At 40.9% G+C, this 14204-nt stretch overlaps 1 protein-coding gene across 2 annotated transcripts in view; it reads right to left on the reverse strand.

Moving 5' to 3' along the window:
• The window catches only part of LOC109869766 (IQ motif and SEC7 domain-containing protein 1), a 220219-nt gene that overhangs the window by 151167 nt on the left and 54848 nt on the right, over nucleotides 1-14204 (reverse strand). For both annotated transcript variants that reach the window (XM_031803734.1, XM_031803739.1), the window contains exon 3: nucleotides 5846-5953. In XM_031803734.1, coding sequence (XP_031659594.1) covers nucleotides 5846-5953 — 108 coding nt within the window. The remainder of the gene's footprint in view (nucleotides 1-5845; nucleotides 5954-14204) is intronic.

Consider the following 14204-nt stretch of genomic DNA (forward strand, 5'->3'; position numbering starts at 1 on the left):
TTAATACATTTTTTGGGGAAGCATTTCTATATTGAAGATTGAAAAATAATTTGGTGCATTTTTCCCCATATTCCATCCAGTTCCCTTTATTTTTATAATATATTACACTGGATCTTTCTTGAATAAGTTCCTCCATTTCTTTTTCCCCCCCTCTAACTTATTCTGTGCCTCTATGGTACCGTTTTTATTGCTATCTAACTGCACTGTTAGTTCTTCAATTTCCTTTGTTAATATGGAGTCTTTTGATCTAAATTGCTTTTGTTTTATAGATGAGAACTGAATTGCATGGCACATTTAAAAGGCACATTTAAAAGTGTCCCATACAATAAGGGGATCTGCTGTACCTATGTTATATAGGAAAAAGTCAGTTATAAATTCTTCTGTCCTAGATCTAAACAATTTATCATCTAGTAGGCTTTGATTAAATTTCCAATATCCTCACCCACGTGGAAATTCTATAAGAATAATATATATGCCAATTATGTGATGATCCGACCGCATTCTGTCCCCTATCAACACTTTTTAAACTTTTGGTGTCAGAGAGAATGGCATAAGAAAGTAGTCAAGACGACTAGCTTGATTAAGCCTCCGACATGTATATCTCACTAGGTCAGGGTATTTAAGTCTCCATATATCCACTAATTCCAATATATCCATGACATTCATGATTTCCTTAAGTGCCTGAGGGTGATAGTTTGTAGTGTGATTTACTTTCCGGTCCAAAGAGGTATTTAAGACCGTATTAAAATCTCCCACCATAATAAGAGTCTAGTGTTGCTTGTAGAGTTGATAAATTCTTATAAATATTTTCAAAGAAGCTTGTATCATCATTATTTGGACCGTATACGTTAATAAGCCATATCTGTTTATTGTCCAATAACATATTTAAAATAACCCATCTACCTTGATAATCTGTTTGGACAATTTGCACATTTGGATCAAAATTACTGTTAATTAAAACCATCCCCCCTTTTGAAATTCTTTGCCCATGGGAGAAATATATTTTGCCCCCCCCCAGTTCTTTTTCCACAAAACTTAATCTAAAATTGTTGAATGGGTTTCTTGTAAACAATATATATTATATTCCTTATCTTTTAGCCAGGTAAATACTGATCGTCTTTTCTTATTATCTGCTAGGCCATTACAATTGTAACTGGCTATACTTATTTCACCACTTACCATAATGAGACACAATTTTCAATTCTATTTATCAAAATATGTTTGTAAACGTACCATTAAAAAGTAACATGATGATTGAGTGTCTATATAAAGTGGGGCAAAAAAGTATTTAGTCAGCCACCAATTGTGCAAGTTCTCCCACTTAAAAAGATGAGAGGCCTGTAATTTTCATCATAGGTACACTTCAACTATGACAGACAAAATGAGAAAAAAATCCAGAAAATCACATTGTAGGATTTTTAATGAATTTATTTGCAAATTATGGTGGAAAATAAGTATTTGGTCACCTACAAACAAGCAAGATTTCTGGCTCTCACAGACCTGTAACTTCTTCTTGTTATCAGTATAAAAGACACCCGTCCACAACCTCAAACAGTCACACTCCAAACTCCACTATGGCCAAGACTAAAGAGCTGTCAAAGGACACCAGAAACAAAATTGTAGACCTGCACCAGGTTGGGAAGACTGAATCTGCAAAACTGTGGGAGCAAGATCAAGATCACTGATCTCCCTCGATCTGGGGCGCCAAGCAAGATCTCACCCTGTGGGGTCAAAATGATCACAAGAACGGAGAGCAAAAATCCCAGAACCACACGGGGGGACCTAGTGAATGACCTGCAGAGAGCTGGGACCAAAGTAACAAAGCCTACCATCAGTAACACACTACACCGCCAGGGACTCAAATCCTGCAGTGCCAGACGTGTCCCCCTGCTTAAGCCAGTACATGTCCAGGCCCGTCTGAAGTTTGCTAGAGAGCATTTGGATGATCCAGAAGAAGATTGGGAGAATGTCATATGGTCAGATGAAACCAAAATATAACTTTTTGGTAAAAACTCAACTCGTCGTGTTTGGAGGACAAAGAATGCTGAGTTGCATCCAAAGAACACCATACCTACTGTGAAGCATGGGGGTGGAAACATCATGCTTTGGGGCTGTTTTTCTGCAAAGGGACCAGGACGACTGATCCGTGTAAAGGAAAGAATGAATGTGGCTATGTATCGTGAGATTTTGAGTGAAAACCTCCTTCCATCAGCAAGGGCATTGAAGATGAAACATGGCTGGGTCTTTCAGCATGACAATGATCCCAAACACACCGCCCGGGCAACGAAGGAGTGGCTTCGTAAGAAGCATTTCAAGCATCTCCAGATCTCAACCCCATAGAAAATCTTTGGAGGGAGTTGAAAGTCCGTGTTGCCCAGCAACAGACCCAAAACATCACTGCTCTAGAGGAGATCTGCATGGAGGAATGGGCCAAAATACCAGCAACAGTGTGTGAAAACCTTGTGAAGACTTACAGAAAACGTTTGACTGTCATTGCTAACAAAGGGTATATAACAAAATATTGAAACTTTTGTTATTGACCAAATACTTATTTTCCACCATAATTTGCAAATAAATTCATAAAAAATCCTACAATGTGATTTTCTGGATTTTTTTTCTCATTTTGTCTGTCATAGTTGAAGTGTACCTATGATGAAAATTACAGGCCTCTCTCGTCTTTTTAAGTGGGAGAACCTGCACAATTGGTGGCTGACGAAAATACTTTTTTGCCCCACTGTATATGAAGATATATATACAAAAGCTTCTTTTTTAAAATTGTATTGTTACAATCCATAACCGGGCTAGAATTCGTTGAATTATTTTCCTTGTCTATAAGAACTTTGTCATTTTTAAAATAGCCATGGAGTAGTCTTTGTGTCTCTGAACAACTGGTTATCAACATATAGTTTATCAACGACGAGAGCTACTCGTTTCCCTTTTAATCTATTTTCTTTGAAAATTGGATACAGAACTTTACGCCGTTCTGCAATTTCTTTTGGAAACTGGTCATTCATGCCAATTTTGGTCCCAGCAAGTCTTTTACCCAGGCTTTTAACCATTACTTTATCTTTAAATGAAGCAAATTTGGCAACTATTGGGCGTTCATACCTCTGCCCTCTCCGCCCGAAGCGGTGTACACGTTCAGGTTGGATTTTGTCGATAACTTCTGAATCTGGTTCTGAAACGCTGTAAGGAGGAACTCTCTTAACTACAGATTCAGGAACTTCTCCTTCTTTCTCCTGGATACCTGTAAGTACCAGATTCTCTCTCATGGATCTAGTTTGTATGTCCAGTAAGGCTTCTCTCAGAACGGTGTTCTCCTTTTTAATTTCATTTACTTTGGTTTCAATCTTATTGACTGTCCCTTTTAACTTGTTTGTTTCCTTCTCCAATGTCGCAGCTTTTTCATCACTCATCTCGAGGCTTGCCTTCAACCCTTTTATATCCTTACTAACTAATTCAAGTATACCCAGTTTTTCATTTATTGATTTTAACCGATCGTTTTCGACCTTTACCATTCCTGGTGGTGAAAATATTAAATCGTCTGTGTCTGTAGAAGAGTCACGTTTTCGTTTTAGAATCGGTTCCCCTGTCTTACTCTCCGTCATGTTTGGGTGTTGCTTGTTTTTGTAATATTTGTCGATAAATGTCTCTAGTCTTAAGATTTGTTTTGTGTTATTATCCAGATTGAAGGTTTTCATCCACCAGAATGTGTAGTGCTAATATTTAGTCTAACTTGCCGATATTGAATATGACATTTTATCTTGAGGCGCTCTACATAACTTCCTTCAGTCCACCATTACCTGATTTCTGCCGTATCTCTCTGTCGGCCCAAACTGTTGCATATACCCTGACTCTGCGTGCAATGAATGCAAGAGAAGTGACACAATTTCACCTGGTTAATATTGCCTGCTAACTTGGATTTCTTTTAGCTAAATATGCAGGTTTAAAAATATATACTTCTGTGTATTGAATTTAAGAAAGGCATTGATGTTTATGGTTAGCTACACGTTGGAGCAACGACAGTCCTTTTTTGCGAATACGCACCGCATCGATTATATGCAACGCAGGACACGCTAGATAAACTAGTAATATCATCAACCATGTGTAGTTCACTAGTGATTATGATTGATTAATTTGTTTTTTACAAGATAAGTTTAATGCTAGCTAGCAACTTACCTTGGCTTCTTACTGCATTCGCGTAACAGGCAGTCTCCTTGTGGAGTGCAACGAGAGGCAGCTGGTTAGAACGTTGGACTAGTTAACTGTAAGGTTGCAAGATTGTATCCCCGAGCTGACAAGGTAAAAAATATGTTGTTCTGCCCCTGAACAAGGCAGTTAACCCAAAGTTCCTAGGCCGTCATTGAAAATAATGTGTTCTTAACTGATTTGCCTAGTTAAATAAAGATTAAATAAAAGGTGTAAAAAACATTTATATATATTTTTTTAAATCGGCCAAATCGGTGTCCACAAATACTGATTTCCGATTGTTATGAAAACTTGAAATCTGCCCTAATTAATTGGCCATTACGATTAAATCGGTTGACCTCTAGCACGCACACACACACGCACGCACACACACACACTCACACTCACACTCACACTCACACAATACTGAGCTGTAGTAATTAACACTTGGTAATAATGTTAATACATTTAATGTAATAACCACCTGGGGGCTAAATTAACATAGCAGCCAACTATAACAAATCAGTAAATTGTCCAAATAAATAACCAATGTGTTGGGGGCATATTGGAGCACTGTGCTGTCTCGTCAGTCAAATGATTGGTAACTAGGGGCTAATTATGCTAATGAGTCTGGGAGATGATGAAGCACAAACGATAACAAACAGAGCTGCCAATCCAGCCTTTCACACTTCAATCACATGGCTGTCATAACCCACTTCACCTATTAGCTCCTAAATGTGTTCCTGAAACAAACATGGGGTAAAGACCACAGCTGTCACGGGTGATCTGACATACTAATTTACCCAGTACGTTCACCATCATCTCTTCTGTAAGACTTCATAGAACCCTGTGGCATTTAAATAAATGACACACTTCATGACAACTTCACAATTTATTCCCATCTAAAATATCAGATACTCATATCCCAGGTCTCTCTCTCCCTCATTTCCATATACCACAGCTGTTACATATTTTGGAAATAAGCCTGGTATGAGTTTAGGGGATATTTCTGGCCTGTAATGAGGAGGGTAGGCTATGGGGTGGGAGCTCATTGCTATTTGATGATGAAGCACAGCGCAATGAAGAGGCGTTGAAACCCCCATCAACCTTTTGAAGCTGTGTATGTGTGTGTGTGTGTGTGTGTGTGTGTGTGTGTGTGTGTGTGTGTGTGTGTGTGTGTGTGTGTGTGTGTGTGTGTGTGTTATTTGTGCTCTAATCTCGCCCATCTCGTTTGTTGAGAAGCTCTCAGGCTCCAAACCATTCTTGACTAATGCATAAGAGATAGAGGCAGGTATTATACAGCAACATCATATCTCATTAGCAGGATGCCCGTTATGAATGTCAACATTAGAATGAGTATAGAGAAAAAACAGACATGTCCCCAGATAAATGCTGTGTCACAACCAGCTCACTAGAATATGCCTGTAGAGATTCAAACATGGTGCAACATATCTACCAGAAAGCCAATGTATTGGGAACTGTGCTCACATCAGCAACACAATCACATCAAACACTAAGCCATCTTGAGCTTGAAGGGTCCTGTTGTGATTAAAGACAAACAAAATATTTCAGTGCTATCATGCTTTAGGGCTCCATATAGCTACACTGAAAGCACTTGACACATACACACCCGGACAACAATAACATGTTACTGTACCCAAAAGAGGCGGACTTCCACTTGCGGCAGGGGAAACTTCTCCTGCAGCCGGCCGACATCAGACTGGAAGGGCTCTCTGTGACGTCGGTGGGCAGAGAGGCATGTCTCCTACAGAGAAACAGAGAGGAACAGAACACAGTCATCACAACCTGACTGGATATACTGGAGTCACATAGAGAGCCTTGACACTGAACTGGTTAATGTTAGTGTGAGTGTTGAGTGCCTTAGGATTGTTCCCCAGGAGACAAGACGACCTTTTAGAGATGGAAAAATGGCACCAGTCTAGCCAGGGCCACCTTTCCGATTTCATGCACAACCTGATGGCACATTCTATCCCTACATACGGTTGAAGTCAGAAGTTTACATACACTTAGGTTGGAGTCATTAAGACTCGTTTTTCAACCACTACACAAGTTCCAGTGGGTCAGAAGTTTACATACTGTGTTGACTGTGCCTTTAAACAGCTTGGAAAATTCCAGAAAATTATGTCTACAAGAAGCTACTGATAGGCTAATTGACATCATTTGAGTCAATTTGAGGTGTACCTGTGGATGTATTTCAAGGCCTACCTTCAAAATCAGTGCCTCTTTGCTTGACATCATGGGAAAATCAAAAGAAATCAGCCAAGACATCAGATTTTTTTGTTGTAGATCTCCACAAGTCTGGTTCATCCTTGGGAGCCTGAAGGTACCACATTCATCTGTACAAACAATAGTATGCAAGTATAAACATCATGGATCCACGCAGCCGTCATACTGCTCAGGAAGGAGACGCGTTTCCTAGAGATGAACGTACTTTGGTGCGACAAGTGCAAATCAATCTCAGAACAACAGCAAAGGACCTTGTGAAGATGCTGGAGGAAACAGTTAGAAAAGTATCTATATCCACAGTAAAACAAGTCCTATGTCGACATAACCTGAAAGGCCGCTCAGCATGGAAGAAGCCACTGCTCCAAAACCGCCATAAAAAAGCCAGACTATGGTTTGCAACTGCACATGGGGACAAAGATCATACTTTTTGGAGAAATGTCCTCTGGTCTGATGAAACAAAAATAGAACTGTTTGGCCATAATGACCATCGTTATGTTTGGAGGAAAAAGGGAGAGGCTTGCAAGCCGAAGAACACTCTCAACAGTGAAGCATGGGGGTGGCAGCATCATGTTGTGGGGGTGCTTTGCTACAGGAGGGACTGGTGCACTTCACAAAATAGATGGCATCATGAGGATGGAAAATGATGTGGATATATTGAAGCAACATCTCAAGACATCAGTCAGGAAGGTAAAGCTTGGTCGCAAATGAGTCTTCCAAATGGACAATGACCCCAAGCATACTTCCAAAGTTGTGTCAAAATTAAAGACAACAAAGTCAAGGTATTGGAGTGGCCATCACAAAGCCCTGACCTCAAACCCATAGAAAATGTGGGCAGAACTGAAAAATTGTGTGTGATCAAGGAGGCCAACAAACTTGACTCAGTTACACCAGCTCTGTCAGGAGGAATGGACCAAAATTCACCCAACATATTGTGGGAAGCTTGTGGAAGGCTACCCGAAACGTTTGACCCAAATTAAACAATTTCAAGGCAATGTTACCAAATACTAATGGAGTGTATGTAAACTTCTGACCCACTGGCAATGTGATGAAAGAAATAAAAGCTCAAATAAATCATTCTCTCTACTATTATTCTTACATTTCACATTATTAAAATAAAGTGGTGATCCTAACTGACCTAAGACAGGGACCTTTTACTAGGATTAAATGTCAGAATTTGTGAAGAACTGAGTTTAAATGTATTTGGCTAAGGTGTATGTAAACTTCCCACTTCAAATGTATATGTTTAACATGTTATTCTACTATAGCTCTGTGATAAAGTATAGTTATAGCCTTATTTGGAGTTCCAAAATTAGAAATGAAAAGTAAACATTTTTATTTTGTTGTTTAGGATATTAAATATCATACCCAGCACATTTCCTTAGCACACATTTTGAATGTTAGATCTCAATGTGTTACACAGAAAAGCATTTAATCAAACTCATTAGAATTTAGTTTGATTTATTTTTGTTAGATTAGCCAAAATTAAAATCTCTCTTTTGTCCTGGAAAATCTAGTTTGATCTGGCGTCTAAGATATCATACATAACATATACTGTGGGGGTTAAAAACGACACTTAGTTTTCTCCCACATTTGTCTTCTTCCCACATCCTAAAAAGAGTATTGAGCAGCAGCATTATGGTTTTCATTATTCAGATGGTTTCCTGAGCATTATGATCTATCAACAGCTACACCATGGAATCACAATACCTCAAAATTAATAATTGAGTAGAACAACAATATTTAGCGTAGCACACACATGATATTATTAATTCCGTAGGAGGATATTGTCAAATGAGTGAATTAATCATTGATATGACATTGGTGAGACCTTGCATGTTTAGATCATATGCAGTAGAGTGGAGCCATATGAACAAAATGTTCAGCAGGTATCTGGATACATTCATCATTCAGCACTACGAATGAAATACAACGCTAGAGTTCAGAGGTCCCCTCCCAGAATCCACCTGAACCTGTCTTATAAAAGCACAACAGCTTATTGAAGGTTCTGTCTATGGCTCCGGCTACCACATAAATCACCGGTGTGGCATGATGTAAAAAAAATAATTCAGTCCTACTCTAGACTGAAGGAGAGAGTACAGACATGAAGCAATTAAAATTATTCCAAAGAAGGAAAGAACAGAAAATAAATGTGCATGTAGACAGAAGGTCAGGTTCTTTGTGGTGTTTCTACACAGTATCAGACAGTCTTTGTATGTTTGTTTTCTGCGATGAAATCCATTTAGTCAACGACGACTCCTCCTGATCTCATCATGGCAATTTCTATCTTTCTTTACCATCATAAACCTGATGTAGTTTTGCCCAGCAGCACTTCTCAATCATCTATAGAAGAGCTTCCATGATCTCCGGTGGCACTTTTGGCCCGCTGACACTGGAGTCGGGACCATCCCCTCTTCAGTTCACCCCAGTCTGCCATCAGTCTCTCAGAGGTCATGAAGCACGGATCCATTTACATGTGATTGAACATCTGGCCTGAATGGTGAATGGCGGCCATCCACCGTCACAGAGCTTTGATCCCATCTCTGTCAGACACACAGAGCAGCAGGACATGCCATCTGACATCTCTGTCAGACACACAGAGCAGCAGGACATGTCATCTGACATCTATACTGAAAGCAATTTGATCAATCATTTGGCCTCGGTGTCTTTGCTAAGCTTCCATGGAGAATAGCTAGACTGGCAGGTAGGACGTGTGAAGTTATATTCAGTATAATCTCTTTTCAAATTCACAGCTTTGTGAGAAAAGTAATTACAGTATGAATATAGGTGAGGAATTACAGTCACATCGTATTCTGGCACTATCGCAGAGTATAATCAGTTCATGTCTTGCTTAAAAACACCTTCACAGAAAAGCCCAGAACGCACAAAATGTCTAATTCCTGTACATAAGCCATGACTAATATCAGTTGCTTATTGAATCAACGGCTGATGCTATTTACTACTTTTGTATAGCAGTGGACAACTCTCCTCACCAGGGATCATAGTGAGTCTGTAAGCAGTGACAGCTCCTGACAATGCACTGTGACGGAGCAAGGTGCAAGCTTGAAGGTTAAACTGTTCTGTCTCACTGTGGTCAACGTGTCACAGACATTTCCTGCCCCCCCCAGTTGATATAGAGCTTCAATTTGCAATATTATCCCAGTACTGTGTAACAGCTACCCACATAATAATGTATAAATAATTGACTTCTACATGGCCTAACAGAAGTCTATTCAGGTGTGAAGTATTAAACAATCATCTGAAAAGGTGCAATTCCATATAATTGCACCTTCACTCCATTACCATCATCACATCATGCTACACAATGTAGATGCTACAATGCTTTAGCTACAGGTAGGCTACACTACCTTGACACAACAATGCTTTCCTGTTCTCCTGTATGACTGGCAGTGGTTTATTCAGCAACTACTGGTGTTTTAACACACAATGTGAAGGCTTTGACCTGAACATGAGGGATCAGAGCAGTGCTTTGTTCTCTCTCCATCTTCTTCACTGTAATAACAGGGAGGTTTTTATAATGCCTCTCTTTTCTGTCTCAATACCTCCCTGCTGAGAATAACAGGGGAATGAAAAGCCACTGATCCTGCAAGGCCTGTTGTTGCAAAACGCCTCCGTTGAGCCACTACAGGCAGGCAAACAGGCAGGCAGGTATCACCACACTGTCACTCCACTTTGGTCCCACAATATTCCTCTCAACGTCATTGGAGGAACCTTGTTCAGGAACACACACAGAACGACAATTATGGCTTCTCAGACTGGAAACTATATGGATGCTGTATGATCAAATGGTGTCATATAACAATGACAATTGGATTGAATCTAGAGATGGTACAGAGTTAATCATTACTATACATTTATCTGTAGTTACTAGGTTATCCTCATTCACAGGGTAATGTTATTCTCATTTTGTGAAACATAATGAAAAAAATACTTCCTAGACTGTTTATACTGTATACCGGGGTATTTTGAAATACTGACAGTATGATTTTCAATACAGCGGGGGCTGCAGGGTTGCATGCTACACCACTGCTTACAACTAACTAGAAGTTAAATATAACTAGAAGAAATCTAAGATGTGTCAAATAAATTATATCAAAGCTCAGGGCTCCAGCTATGCATTTGGTTGGCTAACTTGCTAGCTAAGTGACTAGATGTCAAGATCAAGCTTCTTGGTTACAGCGGAGACATTCAATCCCTCCTGGATCAAGATCCCTGGGGCCTCATTTATAACCATTGTAAATTTAACACCAAATACAAAAAATATTGAGATTTATAAACTTGGCGCAAGCCAAACATACACATAAAAAGATAGAAACCATTATAAGTCAGACCTGTCGTAAAAAAAGAGGGGCATAATAACTAGAAATACGCCCCTAATTCACCTTTAAAATTAAATGTAACTCCTCTATTTGCTGTATACTTTGGAAGTATTGGAATTAAGCCGAGACAGTATCTAAAGGAAATAGCAGTGGCAAACTTGATCAAATGTCTTGAAGGTGTTGGAATTAAGCCAAGACAGTATCTAAAGGAAATAGCAGTGGCAAACTTGATCAAATGTCTTGAAGGTGTTGGAATTAAGCCAAGACAGTATCTAAAGGAAATAGCAGTGGCAAACTTGATCAAATGTCTTGAAGGTGTTGTCAGAATGTTTTCTTTTGCAGTGACATTTACAGCTTCTGACCGTTTCTGAAAGAATAAAACTATTGCAAATTGTTGTGGACCTGTCAACAGATCTTTGAATGCAATAATGTTTCCCGAACCTAAATATGCTGCACTGCACGCGAATTCTGAAACATTGTCTCCACAAACATATGAAAGAAAACTACAGTAGGCCTACTTACAGTGGTAGCATACACACTTCAATGCCACATTTCAACCTGTTAAGATCTACTGTGTTATAAACCGCGCTCCCTGTCAGATGCATAGAGCAAAACATTGAAATTATAATATCCTATATAACAGGCCCAATTAAATGAGAGATGTACATGGTCATTTGTTTTGTATAGCTACTTCGGGAATATTAACTCATCATGGCCAGAAAAGGTGAGAACTGTATTCTGCAACAGTTATGATATACAGTATGTATTATGTTTATAAATGAAATATTGTCTACTTGCGAAATTTGACATTACAGTATTCAGACGTAGCCTACAAACGTCAATGTAATAGGTGAACCGTATGTTCTAAAACTGAACTTCGGATTAGATCGCATAGAGCAAAATACTGGAAATAGCTTATCTTTATTTACTACTGTGATGTGGATCCAATGAAATGAGTGATAGGACTGAGCCTCCCAAGTGGCGCAGTGGTCTAAGGCACTTCATCGCAGTGCTAGAGGCATCACTACAGACCCGGGTTCGACCCATGAGGCAGAGCACAATTGGTCCAGCGTCATCCGGGTTAGGGGAGGGTTTGGCCGGCAAGGTTGTCCTTGTCCCATTGTTCTCTAGTGACTCCTTGTGGCTGGCCGGGCGCATAGACACTGGCTTTGGTCGCCAGTAGTACAGTGTTTCCTCCGACATATTGGTACAGCAGGCTTCCGGGCTAAGCAAGCAGTGTGTCAAGAAGCAGTGCGGCTTGGCGGGGTCTTGTTTCAGAGGACGCACGGCTCTCCATCTCGCCTCTCCCGAGTCCGTACGGGAGTTGCAGCAACGGGACAAGACTAATCACCAATTGGATATCAAGGGGTGAAAAGTACGACAAGGAAAGGTGGGTATTTTATTCTGCAATAATCATGGAAATGAAATAAATAGTCATAAGAAATTTTTTACTTTTTTTATGCATAATCATGGAAATGAAATAAGAAAAAAAATGTTTAAAGGCAAATGTTTGTATATTGTGACTAGATTTAGCTAGGCTACCTGTTTTTTAGTTATGAATAAGAGTGTCATATATTCCCCGTTTGCACAAGGCTACTACTATTGCCTTCTTGCAATGCAATACTTCAACCACTAGAACCTGTGCGTACTCATGGTTTAAAGTAAGCCGTCTCACGTCAAGTTCAGTTTTTATAAATGACAACTTTTGAGTGAAATCTGGCGCATGCATGTTCTGGGGCATATTTTGTGTGCACGCAACAAATCTGTTGCCTAAGTAGTTTTGTACCCCCTGTGTACACATTCTGTAATACCTTATACCCCGGTATGGTACAGAAACGGTATGAAAATCTGGATAACGCCCAACACTAATACTTGCATACTTGCTCTGAAAAATTAGGAACTGTTATTAAATCATTTTTCATACTCATTCCCAACCCTCGTACTGTATTGAGTGTCTGTCTGACTGGGACTACTGGTGAGCTCTCTAGCTACGTCCAGCCTATTGTTCCCGGCTAGTCAGGGCTTATTAATGAGTGCTGCTCTACACAGCATCAGAGAATAGGACAGCAGCATCGTATCATCATCACCCATTCAGTGGAGAACAATTCCAGCAAAACCAGGTCATTGAGGCTGTTCTGAGGCTGTTCACACCAGTAATCAGTCAGTCAGTCAGTCTCTCACTCTGCTGGCTCCTAATCACATTTGAATGAAGACATCCATTCTGATTACAGTGGAGCAGGCCAATTAACCACAGCCATGTTGTTATTCCTCTCTCATTAGCCATCGAGTGTGTATGAGTGTGAGTGTGTTTGTGTGTGCGACTGTGTGTGTACACTCCCCCGGCGCTGACAGGCCAGTCCCTCTACGTGTTCGCTCACTGTCGGCTACAGTTCCTCACCACAGCAAAGCAAAGCCAAATGCTCAGGAAGCACAGCTTATTTATAGCATCCTGTTCTAAATTCAATGGATTTTCCATTATTAATAATAATGAGCTAGCTAACTACATATGGAAAACAGTAAATGTTAGACAGCCAGGCTCAGTTGAGGTCATGTTGGAGCTGCGCATTAACATGGGAGAGACATGTAAGCAATATGACTATGAGCCTAGTGAGTGTCTCAGGGAGAGTGATACATCAGTGGCTGTGTTGTAGTTTTGAATTTGAACCACCAGGCTAATTTTGAGCTTTAGTATTGCATATGAAAAGGGAAAGACTGGAGACTGTAGGCTTGTAGCTGGTAGACTGGGGACAGTAAGGCAGTAGTGCTGTGGCTGGTAGACTGGGGAAAGTGAGGCGGTAGGCTTGTAGCTGGTAGACTGGGGACAGTAAGGCAGTAGTGCTGTGGCTGGTAGACTGGGGACAGTGAGGCGGTAGGCTTGTGGCTGGTAGACTGGGGACAGTAAGGTGGTAGTCCTGTGGCTGGTAGACTGGGGACAGTGAGGCGGTAGTCCTGTGGCTGGTAGACTGGGGACAGTGAGGCGGTAGTCCTGTGGCTGGTAGACTGGGGACAGTGAGGCGGTAGTCCTGTGGCTGGTAGACTGGGGACAGTGAGGCGGTAGTCCTGTGGCTGGTAGACTGGGGACAGTGAGGCGGTAGTCCTGTGGCTGGTAGACTGGGGACAGTGAGGCGGTAGGCTTGTGGCTGGTAGACTGGGGACAGTGAGGCGGTAGTCCTGTGGCTGGTAGACTGGGGACAGTGAGGCGGTAGGCTTGTGGCTGGTAGACTGGGGACAGTGAGGCGGTAGTCCTGTGGCTGGTAGACTGGGGACAGTGAGGCGGTAGTCCTGTGGCTGGTAGACTGGGGACAGTGAGGCGGTAGTCCTGTGGCTGGTAGACTGGGGACAGTGAGGCGGTAGTCCTGTGGCTGGTAGACTGGGGACAGTAAGGCAGTAGTCCTGTGGCTGGTAGACTGGGGACAGTGAGGCGGTAGGCTT

This window comes from Oncorhynchus kisutch, linkage group LG24 (genome assembly GCF_002021735.2).
Source record: "Oncorhynchus kisutch isolate 150728-3 linkage group LG24, Okis_V2, whole genome shotgun sequence".
Taxonomy (NCBI): domain Eukaryota; kingdom Metazoa; phylum Chordata; class Actinopteri; order Salmoniformes; family Salmonidae; genus Oncorhynchus; species Oncorhynchus kisutch.